This window comes from Protopterus annectens, chromosome 5.part0 (assembly GCF_019279795.1).
Source record: "Protopterus annectens isolate FY-2018-M chromosome 5.part0, PAN1.0, whole genome shotgun sequence".
NCBI lineage: Eukaryota > Metazoa > Chordata > Ceratodontiformes > Protopteridae > Protopterus > Protopterus annectens.
In genome coordinates this window covers 1,642,403,288-1,642,421,206 of record NC_056735.1, presented here as the reverse complement: position 1 = coordinate 1,642,421,206, position 17,919 = coordinate 1,642,403,288, and the positions used below count along the sequence as shown (strand labels likewise).

At 39.2% G+C, this 17,919-nt stretch overlaps 1 protein-coding gene across 1 annotated transcript in view; it reads right to left on the bottom strand.

Annotated features, from left to right (window-relative positions):
• URB1 (URB1 ribosome biogenesis homolog) overlaps nucleotides 1–17,919 on the bottom strand; it is a 1,941,236-nt gene that overhangs the window by 1,635,750 nt on the left and 287,567 nt on the right. Inside the window, exon 7 of the mRNA XM_044071429.1 lies at nucleotides 10,352–10,477. Coding sequence (XP_043927364.1) covers nucleotides 10,352–10,477 — 126 coding nt within the window. The remainder of the gene's footprint in view (nucleotides 1–10,351; nucleotides 10,478–17,919) is intronic.

Genomic DNA, 17,919 nt, shown 5'->3' with positions numbered 1-17,919 from the left:
ATATGCCCAAACATGCTTGTTTAAGGTACCCTGCAATCCTAGCCTGCAGTTTACTGTGAGCTGTGCTATTCTTGTCTGTGCTCAAATTATGGACAATAAGGTGGATATTATAAGTATGCATTATGCAGTTGAAGACTGTTTATTTTTTTTATTTGAGATGTCATTGCCACTAGAGCTTAAAAAGAAGTTTTTATGTGACAGAAATGTTACTCAAATTCTACCAGAAAGTGTCTTATGGTGCAAGTGACAGTATAGCTTTGTTCAGTCTGCTACACTACTTGATCTTGTACGAATATCAGATTTAAAGACCCAAGTCGTATGGTTTCTTGACAGTTTTCTTATGTGAAATGGTACTAACTTTTACAAACCTCATGTAACCCACTTGAAGAGCCAGGTGCTGCCAGTTCATATTCACAATAAAGGTGCAGAAATGCACTTGTGTTTGTCTGTGGTTAATTTAACTGTTATACAAAGCAAGTCATACATTTGCTGTTTATTTATATTCGTTTACCAGGAAAATCCAACTGGGAATTAAAATGCATTTTCATCAGAGACCCAGGGAAAATAAGCGGCATGAGTGCAAAAGCATCTAAAACTATAACCAAGACATATTAAGAGTTAAAGTAATGACTTAATTGCACTGTGCGATACATAAACGTTAAAGTGAATAATTTATAAAAAATATACAAAGATACTTTTGAAGATTGCATTCTTGTACACTTACTTTTTTGTAAAAGCTTAAATGTAATAAAGTGCTGGTGGTTGCTCTGTACAGTACACATAGTTTAAAGGAAATTTTTATACAAAGTCAGTATTGGAGATAGGCACTCAAGTAGCATGGGGGTAATGATTATTGGGTGCCCAGGTTGGGCTACCATAAGTGTAAAAAAGAGATATCTATTCCACTGTATTGGAAATGAGAGTCTTGGAATTGGACAAATAAGAAGCTAAGGTGAGACAAGGTAGAGCTGAGGATCTACGAGTAGTAGTTAGTGAGGAATATATAACAGAGGATATGCAAGGGGAAGGTAAGTGGTTATCAGAGAGAGACATGTTTGGGATAAGAGGTCAGTTGTGACCTTGAAAAGGTCAGTGATATTTTGAGTGAGCATTCTGATGATGCTTAGAAGAAGTGAGTCTGCACAAGGATGTGCAGTGCTGATGGTTTGCAGTATGGTGCTGTATGGGGCAGGAGGAAGTAGAGGGAAGAGCTTATCAGGTGGTTCAGAGCTGTAACATCGCCATGTGTCAAGAAGGGAGTGTTTTGCATCCTTTTTGAAGGTTTTTGTTGCATTTATTTGACAGTGGGGTTTCACAATTTGGTACAATGCAAGCATTTAGTGAGTTCCCATGAGAGTTGTGTGAGAAATATCACATTTGCCAGACATTTTTTAGATAAACAGATTACAAGAAGGGGCATACCTATGTAGTAGACTGTGGAGGGACAGGTTTGTGGCTGGTGGAGAATTTTTTTCTCACTGAAATGTGAAAGTGGGACAGCAGAGCATGACAGTGTTACAGTATGAAGGGGCACTAGCTGAGAGAAGGTTACTTTTTTGTTCTGCTCTGACAGAGTGTGATGAAACAAAGGCATTGGTGCCATGTCCACCAGTTGTAAGCATGAGGGTGTGGGTCTTACGGCCCGGTGCTCATCCTTAGGAGAGAGGGGATGAGTGCTTAGTTGGAAAATGAACCTATTTCTTATTTGTTCTTCACCCTAGTGTTGACTGGTGCCAGGTCAGGGAGTGGCACTAGATGTTATACTGTAGTACTGGTCACACCACTCTTGTGTTCATATTCCACACCTTACACCTGTGTCAGTTGGCTTCTAACACATTAGAAACGCTCAAAACTTTCATGTAACATTTCGGTCTGATCTTGGCTTGTTCTCTGATTCTTGATATTGCTCACCCAGATATTTTGGACAATATTTCTGCCTCAGAGAGATTTTTTAGGTGAGATAATATGAATTAATAATTTTAAACGGATCAGCCAGATAAGTTTGACATTTTTGCTTGTGTTATTGTATTTCTGATTATACTCAGTAGTTGCATGAGTGAAATAACCGTAATTACTTGCTAACTACTACCAGCATGGAGCTACCCTATATTTTGGGTATTTTTCTTGGCTTTGTCAGTCATGTGTGGAATTTAGATGGGAGGAAGGGCTCATCTAAGTGATATAGTCTTTTACTGAATTACTCAGGTCTTGTCCTTACTGATGATAATGAGTCTGTGTTACATAACAGCTACACAAGGTAATATGATGAATGCCCATTCAACAGGTTCTGTGGAGCAATTAGCACCTGTGTCTGAGCATGCGTAGCTTTGCAGTAATGTAATGCAGGTCATTAGCACATTACCAATAAGTGCAATTACAATACATCACTGACTCATTATCACTTTTCAGGCCAAACTGCCACCAGCTGTCACTGTTATTCACATAAGTAAAAGTCGTTATCACACTGATGAATGCACAAGACAGCTTTGGGTTTTTCTCCACTTGGAGTCATTGCACGCCCCCCCACACCAGTTTATTTCTTTCCTTTTTACAATTTCAAGAAATATAACACATATATGGGGCAAAATCTGGACATACATTTTAATATTGTTCTTTTTAACTTAGTTACTAGAATAACAGGGTTTGTGCTAGAATGTATTTTATGAAGGATACGAATAGATATGGTATTATTTACAGACTTACGTCCTCTGTGATTTGCCAGAAAACCACATTAATTAATGAACTAGAGAATGTATATAAAACAGCTAGAACCCAATTACAGTAGTTTTCTTCGAACATGCTTGTTTCATATACACATTCTCTTGTGTAGTCCTAAAAGCTGTCTCTACTTACAAGCAAGTTGCAGAGTGGACCACTGCTGGCTACTGAATGGGAGGATAGCAACCCAGTATTCCTCCTGTCAACAGTAACCCAACCTTGTCAGTCTGCAGCACACACAGAAAAAGAAAGTGTGATGAAACAAAGGCATTGGTGCCATGTCCACCAGTTGTAAACATGTATAATACTTACATGAATGGGGTGGACTAAGCAGTGCTCAGGACACAGTATCCCACATCCAGAAAGGTCTGCAAATGGTGGCTGTACTTGTTCTGGTTCTTATGGGATGAGGCAGAGGTAAGGCAGAGTGCTGGCAATGCATGCAATCGGGAGTCATTGCAGCTACCAGCAGTCTGAGTGGGTAACCAGCACTGGTATGGGACACTTCACACACCCACGAGCTGAAGCCCCATGCCTGTCCCCGGCATATTAGTGGAGTCGCGGTCCTTACCCTGCTTTTTCCATTTACATGTGCCCTTTCTGTGCTTCCTTCTCAGTCAGTGTGTGTAATTTGGTGTTTTCATGGGTGGTGGGTATGTACCTCTGCAGCATCATCACCACTGATGTACCTTATGAAAAGAATAATGACCCTATGGACAGGTGTGAAGCTTTGGATGGTCTAACCAGGTAATGCATTATGATATACATATATATGTAGTCTTCCAATACATCTGTCAAACATCAGTAGTAATGTGTTTGCATCTTTTTTCCTGTGCAGGTTCGTCCACCTTCTGACACTGACATGGCTTCACGAGCAGGAGAATGACAAGTGAGAGTGTGGGTATGTGGCCATTCCTACATTCACTGGGCTGCCAGCCATGCCTCCAAAACTAAAAACCACTACAACTTGAGCTTCCCCACATCCAGTGTGAAGGTATACTGGATTGCAAGAAGAGGTATGCATTGGAGCGGAGTACTGCAGTTGTTGGAAGAGAAGTGTTCCATCTACCCTGAGCCCGACATCCTTGTGCTGCACATTTGAGGGAATGATGTGATCAGTCAACTACTCTGAAGGCTACGGTTTCAAATCAGAGCAATTTTTGAACAATTGCAGTCGTGGTGGCCACGGTGTAATTTTGTGTGGTCTGATATAATTCCTTGACAGATATGGAAAACAGCAAACAGTCAAAAGGCAGCTCACAAGGTCAGACATTTACAGAATGGGTTCATGCATGGCTTGATGCACAGGGTTGGTGGACTGACAATCTGCCATGACAGCATCACCGCAGAAGATGTTCACCTGTTCAGAAGGGATGGCGTTCACGTAACTGAGGAGGGCACTGCGTTGTTCTTGACTGACCTCCACAACGGCCTGAGGAGAGCTATGCAGGACTGGTAACATGCAGCATGTGAGAAGAATGGAAAACACCCATGACCGAGTAGGACCTGTATAGTAAGTAAAACTCTATTATGAACTGTGTTGTGTAAAATATATTTTTCTGAGTTTGGCAACCTATGAACCTATGAACCTATGAGCTGTGGTAAGGAGCTGCTGAGGATGCTGAGAAAGAACAACTGTTTCAGGAGAGTGCTACCATGTACAATCTAATATGTCAGTGACCATCCTGCAATACTTCTTTTTTTAGTCTGCTTTTGTCAGGCATGTGTAGAGTTTAGATGACAGGAAGGGTTTACAAATACAGAACTTGATCCCTTGGGTCCACTGTTGAATGGGCACATGTAAAGAGAAAAGGCATAGGTAAGATGAAGAAGGTCATGAGACTGAAGTGGTATCAGCTGTCTGACTGGGTAGCCAGCACAGCTATCGGACAGATGAGATGGCCTTGCCTGCCACTGAAGTCCCATGCCTATCCTGGGTTTATTAGTGGAGTGGTGGTCCTTACCTTGCTTTTTCTCTTTACATGTACCCAATTCAGCAGTATGTTGGCTACACCAAGAATGTGTATATTTACAATCATATATGTCTACATGGTAAAACAACTGCTTCTGAATGCTGTACACAGTTACAGATATCAGTTTGTTTAGGACTTAGGTTATGGAAATTATGATTTTTTCATATTTTGGTAAATAACTTTGCAAGGGAGCATCTGAATGTGCTAAGTAATATCTCATTTTAAAGACAGTATTGACAGTTCCAACATGGTAAAAGAACTGGAAATTATGATTTTTTCATATTTTGGTAAATAACTTTGCAAGGGAGCATGTCAGTGTGCCAAGTAATACCTCATTTTGAAGACGGTATTGATAGTTCTACCATGGTAAAAGAACTGTCCCTGTATGATGTACACATGTACAGATATCAAAGTTTGTTTCAGACTTAGGTTATGGAAATTATGACTTTTTTCACATTTTGGTAAATAAATTTGCAAGGGAGCTTCTGAATGTGCTAAGTAATACCTCAATTTGAAGATAGTATTGATAGTTCCAACATGGTAAAATAACTGTTCCTGTATGTTGTACACATGTACAGATATCAAAGTTTATTTCAGACTTAGGTTATGGAAATTATGATTTTTTTTTCATATTTTGGTAAATAACTTTCGAAGGGAGCATCTGAATGTGCTAAGAAATACCTCATTTTGAAGACAGTACTGATAGTTCCAACATGGTAAAAGAACTGTGCCTATATGTTGTACACATGTACAAATATCAAAACTTGTTTCACTTAGGTTATGGAAATTATGATTTTTTTCATATTTTGGTAAATAACTTTGTAAGGGAGAATCTGAATGTGCTAAGTAATACCTCATTTTGAAGACAGCATTGCTGGTTACAACTTGGTAAAAGAATTGTGCCTGTATGTTGTACACATGTGCAGATATCAAAGTTTGTTTTGGAGTTAGGTTATGGAAATTATGATTGTCTTCATATTTTGGTAAATAACTTTGCAAGAGAGCATGTTAGTGTACCAAGTAATACCTTATTTTGAAGACAGTGTTACTGCTTACAACAAGGTAAAAGAATTGTGTCTGCGCACTGAACACATGTACAGATATCACAGTTTATTTAGTATTGTACGATTATTAAAATTATACATTTTCAATACTTCTCATTATTATGCCCATATGTTTGCAAGATAGCATGGTGATCACACAAATGATGCATCATTTTGAAGCCGACATTCAGACGCACAACTTCTACACTGATATGTAGGCTCTGTTTGTTATAGGTGATGAGATATTATGCTTTGTTTATTTATCAATTATGAGAAATATTACATTAATCATATTTCTGTGAATATCTCTTTAAAGGAGCATCACACAGTAATGGCTAAGGTATCATTTTAAAGCTGACATTCACACTAACAAATTAAATACAAATTGTATGGGTCTACATGGTACATTGACCAAGATATTGTGCTTTGCTTTTCCAAAAAGGTAAAACATATGCACAATATCAACATTCCTTGCCAAATATTTAATAATGACTTTGATATGCACTATCAGCATTTACACTGTTGGAAAGGTCAGTGTCTGCTGAACAACTTTCGCGTTTACATTTTTAGTCTAGCTCTTATAGTTTTAAGAGTTATGAACATTTGTTTTCTGTATGGTATTAGAAATGGGTTTTCTGAAAATGAGCTCAGGCTGCACTGTTGTTCCTATGGTGGAATTAAGCAGGCAGCTATTTCTGAGCTGCTCTGGAATGAATGAGTTAAATGGTCCATATTTCACTTTTAGATCATACTTTCATACATCAAGTAACATCATCTGCAAGCTTGGAGGTGTTTTATACAAAGGCATTCTGGACAGGATTCTCCGTTACATCTTTGAGAACCACAAGTGTGATCTTTGGAAGTGCATGAATTTAAATGCAAATACAGGGAAATGTTCGCACTTCCCCGTGGTACAGTGATCTCAGAGTAAGCATATTTAAGTAGCTGGGCTGTCAGGGTGCAGCCCACCCACATCTGTGGTGCAGGTGGGGTTTCCCCCCCGCAAAGGTGGCTTTACAGCATGGCAGGAATTTTTTTCACTTTACTGATACTTTAGGTTGCATTACACTTAATTTTTCAGTTTTGGGACTTGCAGTATTAAACCTTGAACTTGCAACAGGATACTTTCTGAATACACGTTGTAATGGCTTATGGTCTCCACACCTGAATTACCATAGGCATATCTATGGAATTCACATACATACATTATTAACAGTTTCTTTTATATCTGAAGATCATACATCTGTAAATGTTTTTGGTCCATAGGCAGCTGGTTTACTTTCCTGGATGATTACAAGTCTTATAACATTTTAAGCAGTATCTACTTGTAACACAGCTTATTTATTTACATTGCAATATTTTAACATCTTTGCATCTAAAGCAACTTTCTGGAGCATTTCAAAAGTATTTTCCTGCTCACAGCTCCTTTCCCAAGCTACATCTTGCTGAAACAACTTTCTTAGAATCACAGTTATTTCGGACATCTTAGGAGAACATGCTGCATCATTACCAGAATCATCTATAATGCCTGATTGTCTGCTGGTAAGGGCACATTCAAATTTTCTAACATCTGAATATAACCCAAGTATATCAGAACACGCACACTTATTTTACATTTTGACAACTTGAAACTGTGCTGACTCAATCTACTCAGCAGCTGTATTCAACTGTGTATGGTCCCACAAATAGACTACAAATTATATTCCTCTACTTTTAAAAGCTACAATTCATCATGCAGCTGCGCTTTGGAACACACTTGGTTGCTCATGAAACACCAGAGAGAAAAGTCTAAGGAGCACGCTTTACTAATGGCATATTAAAGCCACTTGACTTACAGAACTCTTCAATCTAGCTTTATCAACCAGAATCGCTATTTTGACTGTAGCATCAGAAAGAACTTAACATTTGGCATACATGAAATCACATCTTCAAAAGAAAGTAATAGGCAATGTTCTGTTTTAATCACTTTACTTAGAATCTGCAGATGAATAAAAATACAAATCTTATTTTACTTTAACAGTAACCATTATTACTCTGTCATTCTGATTGCCTAATTGCCTCTTAATGGTACTGGAGCTTTCCATTCACTTCCATTCCTACTCTTTTCTACATCTGAGAGCTACACATGTTTTCCTAGAGCAAATATCACTGGCGTAGTATTAGAATTTATTTGGATATGTTAGTCCCCTGGTAGACTTCCCAAGCCTATAAATACATCAAGGACAGTCATGAAGTATTTCATTACTATAGCTCAGAAGAAAACTGAATATGTTTGCACCACTGTACAATTGTCTAAACATGTTAAGGAAAACAATCCCTCTTTGTATTCGCGTTGTGAATTTACATTATCTCTTCTAGCTTCGTACAAACCAAAACTGCCAAATATTAGCAGAGTTAGCTTCTTTAAGTGCCATCACTCAATGGCTTTACCTGGTGCTTTGAATACGTTAATGTGCACACAGCTTTGTTTTCTGTGTTTTTTAACCCCAAGACTTCAAAAGTACTGCACTCTGCTCTTGTATCTAATTTAAATATATATACTTTTAATTAAATCTCAGCATTTTTTTGCCAAATATCTGATCAGGAGTCTTGCCTAACTGCTTCTGAAACAATTTCAGAAACAACTCTTTTCACTTTAATAGTACCAAACAAAAACTAATTTTCATACATCTGATCAGCAACATACACATTCTTTTCAACACACTTTTTCCAAAGATGTGCAAAAGGAAGCAAATTTGTTTTTACCATGGCTTCTACCAAACTGACTAAACTGGATATTTTTTCCTCTCATGACTACAATAAGATCTACTATATAAAGGTTGAATTTCAGCTGGGCCCTACTTCTTGTGCACCTCACAGATCTCCATCTTATTATCAGTGTTACAACACATTCTCACTTTACTTCTTACATCTGCACACTTCCATTTCTTTAAGCATTTGAAATTATCCTGACTCTGCATACATCTATATTTTCAGAAAGGGTCAGGTCTGTTTATAGTACTGTCTGCTTGATCATCTCTTAAACCGCAAACCTTTCTACACTATCAACAAATGCTGCACTGCAATTCACAAAATCATAGTCAGCAGCTCAACTTAAGTTCAGTAACATAAGCATCCATAGCCTCTGTAGTTCCCAGCCTTTATAAAGAGCAAATGGCAACTTCTTTCTATGTTTGCAGTAATTCCTGAACTACTCTGCAATTGCCACAGTTTCGTACTTCTCTTTTTAAAAGATGAAACTGCTACATACCTTCAAGATTTATCTACCAGTGCTATGCAGAAATATGGCATACTGTACCTTTTTCCAGTTTACTGGCTATTCAGTTTACTGTGAGGAACAAATCCAATTTCTGGATCCAAAGTTTCAGGTTTTCTGCTAAATTACCATGCAGTACAAGAATTCCTGGTGGTTGCAGCTGGACCATTTTCTAACAGCAAATTATATTTCTGCACATCCACACAAACTGTCTAAAGCAAATATATATATATACATCTTCATTTATGAAACCACTTTACATCTGGATGTCAGAATGTTCCATAAAGAACACAGTCACTCTAGATGCTACTTTTAACAATCACCATAAATTAGATGCTTACTCTGATACCATGTACAAAGAAGCATCCAATATGAAACACAATTTCCTGTAGCAAAGGATTATCATCATATTTACATACATCCAGCCAGTGACATAAGAAAATACTTTTTTATCTGTTTCCGAACTGGGGTCACTCACTGAACTGGGCAAAACCTTGTTTCTTTAGCACAGCCACTGTCAAAAAAAGAACAGGGTGTCCCCAATTGTCCTTCTGTAGGAGTTTAGCAATGGGTGGACAAAAGGAGTGGAACATCTAGCATGTGTATAGTGAATGAATAAATTAAAATTATATATTTCTACATTTTTCAGTACCAGACTTGGTACCTGCCAGTATTCCAGACTAGAACCATGTATCCCTTAGTGTCATGACAAGGCCAGAATGGAATGGGACATATGTACAGTAGTAAACCGCACTTCTACTTTTCCTAATGGACAGCTTTTCAGTTTCAGCTTTATTTCAACTGTAAGGAGCTAAAATATTAGAATTCCTGCACAACAGTGGGACTAGGCATCCATTGTGCCAATGTTTTCAGATGTGTTATGGAGGAAACTGAGCTGTCACCAGAAGCAAAGTGATTAATGCTGGAATTCTTTAACAACAACAACAACAATTTACAGGGTCATACTTGTGCTCAATAAGTCAATACAGAAGTGATGGGCATCAACAAAACAAATGTCACTTATCAACAGAGTACTGTTTAGAGTTGCAGTTAATTCTACTGTATATTACATGGCAAAATCAATGTGAAATGATGCAGTCATAATTGTGAACAACAGATTGGGAATCAGAGCTGTATCCTTCTCAAATTACCTTCTTCAACCCCTCTAAACCAAAACATTACCCAGCATATGTGTACAAGGTGACCTAGATAAAAGAAATGCTGTGTAAATTCAGGTTATATAACACAACTGTTGTCGTAATAGTAAATCATTCTCAATCTGAACATGTAGTTTATAAAAAAAATTCTCAAATGTGCCCATTAAGTACAACAGACATTTCACTTAGATTGTTAAAATTTACCTTTATGTCTTCAGTACTGACATCAACTATCCCATTCCAGCGATACAGGGAAGCAATATGATTTAATACACTAGCCGCGAAGAAACGCACCTTCTGAGTTTTACTGACTGTTTTATTCTGGACAACCTAAAGCAAGCAGAAGAGGAAAAATATTCATGCATGTATGCATTTCATAATCATGGAGGCAATTTTATTATGCATTTTATTACGTGAATCCATACAGACTACCAGTTAGGGGGAAATGCCAGCATTCTATTATTGATTAACATATTTAGGTGCCAAACACTACACAACTTATATTAAAAACAAAACATACAGCAGTGTAACAGCAGTAGATTAAAAAGGCATTACTATGGTTAGGATAATAATCAAACAGATAAATTTATGATGGACTCCAACAGACCATCACCAAAGGTGATACTTAAGTGACATCCTAAATAAAGGAACCCTCAGTACTTCATATCGACTCAGACAAGACTGCCGATTTTAAAGGAATGGGGAAAGATGAGAAAATGAAAACTGGCCAGATCCTTACACTGGGTCTTCAAAACAGCCATCAGCCCTATATCTGATGCTCTTAGGGGCTTTTAAACAAGCAGAAGCCAAACTGAATAGGGCTTAAATGTTAAGTAAAAAGTTTTTAAATGTACATCTGGCAACAATTGGCAGTCAGTACAAGTCACGTAATACCACAGGTGTGAGATGCTCTGACCAAAAGCCTTGTCTCAAAACTTTCCACCCACTGTATTCATGCTAGGTCTCCATCCATTCAACCAAGTAATTCAAGTTCATGGGCTAAGCAATATTCTTAAGGAAATATGATGACCTCAAAAAGGTTGACACTTGGTCCAGAAAGGAGTTGTCCATCATAAAGAATCATCCCAGACCATGAAGCATCTATATTACCCGATCAAGCGTTTAGGTTAGTGAATACCTAAACGTTGAACTGGTAATATCGAAAAATTAAAAGAGCAAACAGCCGATTTAACATAGGGAATGAATTCCCTAGGCTGCAAAAAAAAAAAAAACAAAAAAACAAAATGAAGTGAGGGGCTTCACCCCCCGATGTGGGGGGATGTGCCCCCACACACATCCTAACTAAATATACCATCTCCGAGATCACTCTACAGTGGGGAAGGGGCAAAATCAGCATAACGGCCAAGGGAATTTTTTCCCTGCGTTAAATCGGCCGTTCGTGGTTTTTTGCTTTAGCTATTACCAGAACGACATTTAGGTATTCACTAACTTAAACCTTCAATCAGGTAATAGGAACCCACCCTGAACACAAGAATCGAATTCCAGTCTATGTTCCCCCATGTATAATAAAGGGGGCACAGGAGAGGAAATCGTACAGGACAGTGTCATAAATACTACATCAGCCTTGGCACAGTTGACTTTCAATTGATTTTACACCACCCAGTGAAGAGTTCAAATAGTTTTCAACAATGGTAAGGTCAGTCAGAGATTTCGACGTGAAGGAGAGGTACAGCTGGATGCTATCAGACTGCGACTAGTGATAAGCTCTTCTCTGTTCTAGAACCTCCTTAACAAGCACAACAGATATCATAAAAAAAAACATATATCAAGATTAAGCTCAGTGACAAACAACAAATCATACAGTAGCTACCACAGGAATTTTCCCCAGAGATCACCCCATGTGTGTGACCCAAAAGAAAAGAGGTGAGCCACTCCAGAAGTGTGCCAGTTAGAATACAATAAGCTCTAAATTTCTCACTGAAGACGCTATGATCCATGGGGTTAGAAGTAACTGAAAAATTAAGAAGGACCAGGACAGGTCTGTTCTACGGCATAGAGGGATAAAGCCCTGCTTACACTTTAGTTAGCATCTTGGGCATCTGTAGGACCTGACCAGGGACAGATGAGAGTGAGTATCTGCTGCTAGTTTGCTCAGCCAGAAGGACAGGGTGGTGTCTTGGCTTTCCAAAAGGATAACACATAGCAGGAACACTAGCTATTATCTAGTAGAAATTGAGCCAGTTGATCCTGGGTAGTCAAGAAGCACAGCATCAAAAAGCCAAGGGGAATCCAGCATGCAAGAGCAAACTTCCCCCTCGAGAGACTACAAATGTAGGTTTCAACATAGCTGCTGAGGGGGAACAGGTGCTTCCAATGGGGAAAGGATGGGCCCATGGGACCTGCAAGCTAGCCTGCTTCCAACCACCTGACTCTTGAGAGGGAACAGAGAACTAATTGGGAATGTCCAGGTGAGAACAAATGGAATGCACTGCTCCCATGCCTCCAGAATGACTGGGCAGAATGGGCATAAACAGCTAGCCCTCAGGCAAAGTCCATGGGGGAAACAAAAAAAAAAGAAAGAATAGGATAGGATAGAATATTAACAACTGATCTATGCAATTAATGTATTTACTAATAAATGGGTCCTGAGTATGTTCTGTGGGGGTGCAGCGGTAGCATTGTTGCCTCACAGCAAGAGGTTCTCCCGTTCGATTCTAGGTTGGAGTGCGGGGAGTGCCTTCTGTGTGGAGTCTGCATGTCCTCCCCGCAGTTGGGTGGGCGTTCAAAAGACATGCGTAAATGGGCGTGCCTTCGCTGAAGGTTGAATGTCGAGCTGGCACCTTGGTGTTTGTGAAAATCTACTGCCAATCATTAGTGGACTGGAATTCCGCTGTGGTGACCCCTAACCAGGAAAAAGCCGAAAGACAACAACTAATAAATGGGTGCTGCAGTACAAGAAATTTCACCTTATTACATGAATGTCAAGACAGGAAACCGCAGTCCAACAGAAAAAGGTGATTTTACAGGGCAGCCACCGATGAGTAGTGACAGAAATCAGGAAGATTAAACACCAGATATCACTATCTTGACAAAAAGATCAAGAAAGTGCTGAGATGTAGCTCATATTTGTGTGCATCATGGAACACCACTATTTCCCCCATTTCTGTATATTTTTTGTTCCCCTACACCAACATCCCCTCAACCAAAGAGCTGCTATCAATTTTTGTCCCATTTATTCCCCCACCTGCTTTCCAGCATTCAGTAAGATTAGGTAGGGAACAAAGACAGTAAGGTATCTATCCTTCTGCTACTGCCACCAACACTCCCTACTGGCCAACAGGCAAAGTGCAACACCTACTTTGCTACGCTTAGATGTTAAGTGTATACTTTCATATGACTACTATGCATAGAAGAGGCAGATGCTTTCCATGGGAGGCTCATGCCCCTATATCCTACCTTCCCTCATAGAGCACTAGCCCCATAATCAAAAACAAAGGTGTTACTCCTGCAACAAAAGGGGTACCAACCCTGACACTCTCCAGGAAGGATGAGCAAATGCTGGCCATTCATTCCCAATCCCCCCAGGTATCTCTTCAAGAACTCAGATTGCTAATGGATCCTGGGATCCATCCATAACCTCCACAATAATGGACCCCGTGATGTCTAGGCTATGGTCAGGACTTCATCCCTCTAAGCCAAGGAGCCAATCTCCCCATTATTAACACAGTAATGGTCATAAAGACAAACACTCTGCTCCTAATGATGTCCTCCAAGTTTTCTACATTGTCTTCAATGAAGGCCATTATACAGTGACATAACACTTATAGACAGGATCATAAATGTACATAAAACAGTGGAGAACTTTTGAAAGTTAAATCCGATGATGGAATGATGAACAGTCTGAAAGTGCTTATCTTTTTAACTAATTTTAAATAAAGATCAAGTCTGTGTTTTATGTTTCAAGCCTTGGTGAACACTGCATTTTGTTGCATTTTATATAATATATATATATATATATATATGTATATATATGTATATACATACACGTGTGTGTGTGTATGTGCGTGCAGAAACACACACACACACACACAAAGAGTATCAAATACTAAGAAGTGCAATATAGGAAATGTAGAGAGTTTTATAGATTAAATATACCATCTTCTTAACGTTTTCTCTGGGATGTCAACAGCTTTTCAAGTTTAACAAGTATACCCCTCAACTTTCCACAGTTCTGACTCACATTTTAACTTGGTCCCTCTTAATATCTCCTAAAAATTATGACTTTTGGAGGAAAGGTAGTAAATTATACTCAAATAATGACAATAAGAGTTACAGACTTCTTTTACTTCAGAAAATATGTATTAATTGACATTCTCTTATTCTGCCAATGTCTTAAGTTAATAGTACTAATATTTTATAAGTATCCCTGACTGTCCCTGATTTTTTCTGGATTTGTCTCTGACTCTGTTGAAATTTGTCCCCGATTGTTCAGACTTATGTTAACAAGTGCAACACTTATTAAAAGGTGAATGCATCAGGCTGCTTACCTACAGTGTTCCAACTCAGGACAGAATAGCACAGCAGAAGACAATGGCAGACAGTGAAGTTTGATAATTAGCATGAATGGGCAACTGTTTTTCATACAGAAACGGACCAGTGAGTTGAAAATACTAATCTTTACTTAGTGAATGCCTCAAAACCCTCAAGAGCAATGTAACTCATTCAGTTCTTTATGACATTTTATTTGAGATCACAGACAGTACAAAACACTAAAGGTTTTACATGCAGAAGTTATACCTTGTCAAATGTTTCACCCACAAACAAAAGAAACAAAGAAAAATACTGTATTTTCAAAATCAACAGAATTTAACATTAACATATGCACAGACTATATCAAATGATGAACATATTGGGTAGCCATATGGCCTAAAGGGTAATAATAAGGGGCATGTTTCAACTATGCACCCCCCCCCCAAAAAAAAAAAAAAAAAAAAAAAAAACATAGCTTTATATAGGGAAAAGCCTTATGGTGTTATAGCAAATATCAGTTACTGCAGGCTTTCAATAAAAGATTACAATGCTTTAGGCAAGAAGCAAATGGCATTTATAACACTGGCAACAACACTGTATAGATTCAGCAAATAAAATATCTTGCTAACTATAAATGGACTGATGCAGAATGGCACAAATTTACTACATCTGCTTTTACTGTATTTGTGTTTCTTCCTACTTCATTTTGCTTTTGCGTCATCTTAAAAGTACTCAACTGTATTTATTACTGCTTGGTGTAGCTATCATTCTAAGCCTTTTGGTTTAAGCACCTGGGCTTCAGACCAGTTGTTTTACATTAAGAAGGTTTGTGGTCTGCACTGTTGTGGCAGGACAGGTAGCTTACCTCCTTCTAAGTTGGGAACTGCTGATTGAAGGCTCAGTGTCTGTTATTCTAAAAGTGTATTAGTTCTGGTTTAAGCACTTGGGCTTCAGGCCAGTTATTTTACATTAAGAAGGTTCGTGGTCTGCACTCTTGTAGGAGGAGAGGCTGGACTCTGCCCTTCTGAGCTGGGAATTTCTGCTTAAAGGCTTATAGTGCCTGCATATCTGAACTGTTTCTTACTGAAATTTGTGCACCTTGTTTGCTGTAGCATAGACTAGATCCAGGCCGGCTGAATCTAGCTTTGTTTGCATAACTTCAGCACTAATCCAGGCCTTCTTAAAAGTATTCAATTGTATTTATTACTGCTTGGTAGTAACCTGATTAAAGTGCAGCTATCATTCTAAGCCTTTTGGTTTAAGCACTTGGGCTTCAGACCAGTTGTTTTACATTAAGAAGGTTTGTGGTCTGCACTGCTGTGACAGGACAGGTATCTTAAATCCTTCTAAGTTGGGAACTGCTGATTGAGGACTCAGCGTCTGTTATTCTAAAAGTGTATCAGTTCTGGTTTAAGCACTTGGGCTTCATGCCAGTTATTTACATTAAGAAGGTTTGTGGTCTGCACTCTTTAGGGAGGACAGACTGGACTCTGCCCTTCTGAGTTGGGAATTTCTGGTTAAAGGCTTATAGTGGCATATTTGAACTTGTTTCGTATTGAAATTGGTGCACCTTGTTTGCTGTAGCATAGACTAGATCCAGGCCTACTGACTCCAGCTTTGTTTGTATAACTTGAGCACTAATCCATGCCCCAGTGGCAGGAGTGTGCAGTTAGAACTTGGTCTGATTGAAGACTACAGGAACAGGACTCAGTTTTAAGATTTTTTTACTGGTTAATTGGGTAATTTGTTTAAAAGCCTTTTCTGATTGCTTGTAGTCATCTAAAGCTGTTTTAAGTGTATGCTTACTGTTTGTAGTCGTTTAAAGCTGTTATTTTTACTGTTTTTGCCTTATCTTTTAAAAAAAAAATGTTTCCTTGTTTCCCACCTTTCTAAGCTAGTATAGTCCAGTTTTCAGGCTAGTGCTGAATTCAGGGCTGTTACAATTTTCTGAGTTGCCCACACCTTACTTGGAAAGAGGGAGGTTTCTCTGGTCACCTGTGAGAGAGGGAGCTTTGAGCAGCCATCTGTCCCTGGAGGTGCTCATAGAGTGCATTTGTAAAATGGCCCAGAAGTTAACAGTTTGTGGGCCATTTTGGGCTAATTTCTATCTCTTTCATTTCCCTGTTGGAAAAAACGCATTTGCACGGTTTTGCATGTCTGGGCAGCAAGTTATCCCGGCTCCACCAAGTCTCCTCTTCAGTTTTTCCCTTGAAAGTAGTCTAACTCTCAACCTAAGAACTTAAAAAGCATCCTACAGTCCAGCAATTGCTCAGACTTAATAGCAAGCACTAATATACCCAGACACTTGATTGCACAGCAGGGCAAGGCTCATTATTCACTCCTCACCAACCAATCGAATAAGCAGCTCACCCTACTATTCAGGCATGACGAAAGGGTAATTTCAGGTATACTCTCCAGTCCAGCTGGTGAACCTGGGTATCCTGAGGCAATGCTACAACTGCCTCATGAGCACAGACAAAGTACAGTTTTGTACCTACCATAAATGTAGATGTCCGAACTGGATAGCATCTGCAGTCATAACAAATGGGTTGTCCTGTCGTCAGGCAGCCCCTCGGTCGGCTGGATTCCAAAGTCTGGGTCCGGCCTCGGCTGATGTCACACTTCACCCGACGTCATCTCTGCTGGTCTTTGGGTATAAAGGCATCAACCGACGCCATTTTCCTCAGTGTTTCTTGCCCCAGATGCCAGTTGCCCTCTTGGAAGGCTAAATTTTGGATAGATGCCAATGTTTCCAAAAAGGTAGAAGGCAAACACAAAAAATAAGCATGTATGTACATATATACAAACAAATACACCATAAGAGACTCCCCCCCCCCAGCTAGCTATTAGGAGGGTAAATACCCTAGGAGTACCACAGAGGGGAAGGAGGGAGGGTAATCCTGACTGCAGATGCTATCCAGTTCGGACATCTACATTTATGGTAGGTACAAAACTGTACTATGTCCTTCATGGATGCATCTGCAGTCATAACAAATGGGTAGAATACCATAGCCAACTAGGGGAGGAGGAATAAAAATTATGGTGTAGTTAGGATCCCTTGCAGTACAGCAGTGGCAAACCCTGCTCGGGATCTAGAGTATAGAGGTAAATTATAATGCTTGGCAAATGTATGCACGGAGGTCCAAGTAGCCGCCTCAATAATGTCCTTGGTTGCCACTCCTCGTAAGAAAGCTGTGGTAGTGGCTGTAGCCCTTGTAGAATGAGGTCTTATGTTCTGTGGAATTGGTTTTCCATGGTAGGAGTAACAGAATCTTATGCAA